Source organism: Aspergillus tanneri, assembly GCF_003426965.1.
Source record: "Aspergillus tanneri strain NIH1004 chromosome Unknown AapTan_3_pilon_pilon_pilon, whole genome shotgun sequence".
NCBI classification, from domain to species: domain Eukaryota; kingdom Fungi; phylum Ascomycota; class Eurotiomycetes; order Eurotiales; family Aspergillaceae; genus Aspergillus; species Aspergillus tanneri.
Genome location: NW_022984630.1, coordinates 4607795 through 4609341, shown reverse-complemented (window position 1 = coordinate 4609341; position 1547 = coordinate 4607795). Strand labels below are relative to the sequence as shown.

Below are 1547 nucleotides of genomic sequence, written 5' to 3'. Positions count from 1 at the left end.
ACTTATAAGCATTTAATAAGTGCCTATAAAGTACTTTAAAGTATATACTAACTATATTAATTGTACAGATGGACTACAGGATAAAGAGGCGGAGCTAAAAAGGCAATTAGAGATTGAAAACTTAAAGATTCAGTTACTGCGCAAGCAGAGGGAAAGACAGCAGTTAGAGGCAGAGATAAATAGTAATAATAATTGAATGTTAAGGGCTGAACCCGTAGAATGTACAGGATAGGCTATGTATAATAAAAAAGGAAAAATAGAGACAGTAGGGACAGTAGGGACAGTAGGGACAGTAGGGACAGTAGGGACAGTAGGGACAATAGGGACAATAGGGACAATAGGGACAATAGGGATAATAGGGATAATAGGGACAATAGGGACAACAGGGATATTAGCCCGACAGGTTAAATAGGCTCCAGCCCTTTACACCTACAGTCCCTATAGTCCCTATTATCCCTATTACCCCTATTAACCCTATTGTCCCTATTATCCCTACTGTCCCTATTGTCCCTACTGTCCCTATTGTCCCTACTGTCCCTATTGTCCCTACTGTCCCTACTGTCCCTACTGTCCCTACTATCTTTATTTTTCCTTTTTTATTATACATAGTCTATCCTGTACATTCTACGGGTTCAGCCTTAACAGCTATTTTGTATTGTATATATATATATATATACATCTTGGGAATAACTACTAATAAACTATTAAACAACTATTAAACACCCACTAGGAAAGCACTTTACTAGAATTTAATAAATAGTTATTTATTAGATACTCGATGTATTTGTATTAAGTACAAACATAAACGCTATGTAAAAACTATTTAATAAACACTAAAATACCGTGATTTTTAAAGACAAACCTAAAATTCATCGCCAATAACACCGTCCATTGCTAGGGTATTGTGATAACACATTATTTATCAAAGAATAAGCACTAAAGAACTGCTGAAGTACTTTAAAAGTATATTACCAGGGGTTAAGAGGGTCAAGGCCTAACCTCTTTAGCTCGGCAGGGTCAAGGATTTCAAAGTAGATGGTGAGTACAGTGCACGCCGAGTTTATTTCTTGGCAACATTCTAAGATAATTAAGCGGTTAGTTAGTACTTAATAAATACTATAAAAGTGCTTCTCTAGTTACTAATTGGCTGAGGTACTCACTTCGGCCGACATTTGCCGCCTTGCAACCATCGCAGGGGATCTGGGCACCAAGCTCCTTAGCCCTGGCGCGCGTCTTGTTCGAGTTGATCTAAATTAAAGCAGTGAGTAAATACTTTCCTAGCTGTTTAAAAGTAGAATAATTACTTACCTCACGCAAGTTCACCTTCCATGGAGCATACGACTTTGCAATTTCAGGGGTAGTTGTACTAGCCACAGTTGGCTTACTATTAATCGATTCCTCCTGTGGATTCTCCTCCTCGAAGAGTCTGTTGTACCAAGCTACAAAACACTTAATATCAGCTTAAAAAGTAATTATATACTGCTGGGAAAGTACTTATATAGTACTTCTCCAGCAGTCTGACTGTACTTACCGATTACATCATCCAT

General features: G+C 37.8%; 1 protein-coding gene across 1 annotated transcript; it reads right to left on the bottom strand.

Annotated features, from left to right (window-relative positions):
* Positions 1-968: 968 nt before the first annotated feature.
* On the bottom strand, positions 969-1547 carry ATNIH1004_005298 (uncharacterized protein; the record flags this gene model as incomplete). The annotated part of the gene is made up of 4 exons (XM_033569952.1): positions 969-1078; positions 1161-1248; positions 1309-1439; positions 1532-1547. 4 exons carry the CDS (start codon positions 1545-1547, stop codon positions 969-971), a joined length of 345 nt encoding a protein of 114 aa, XP_033428758.1.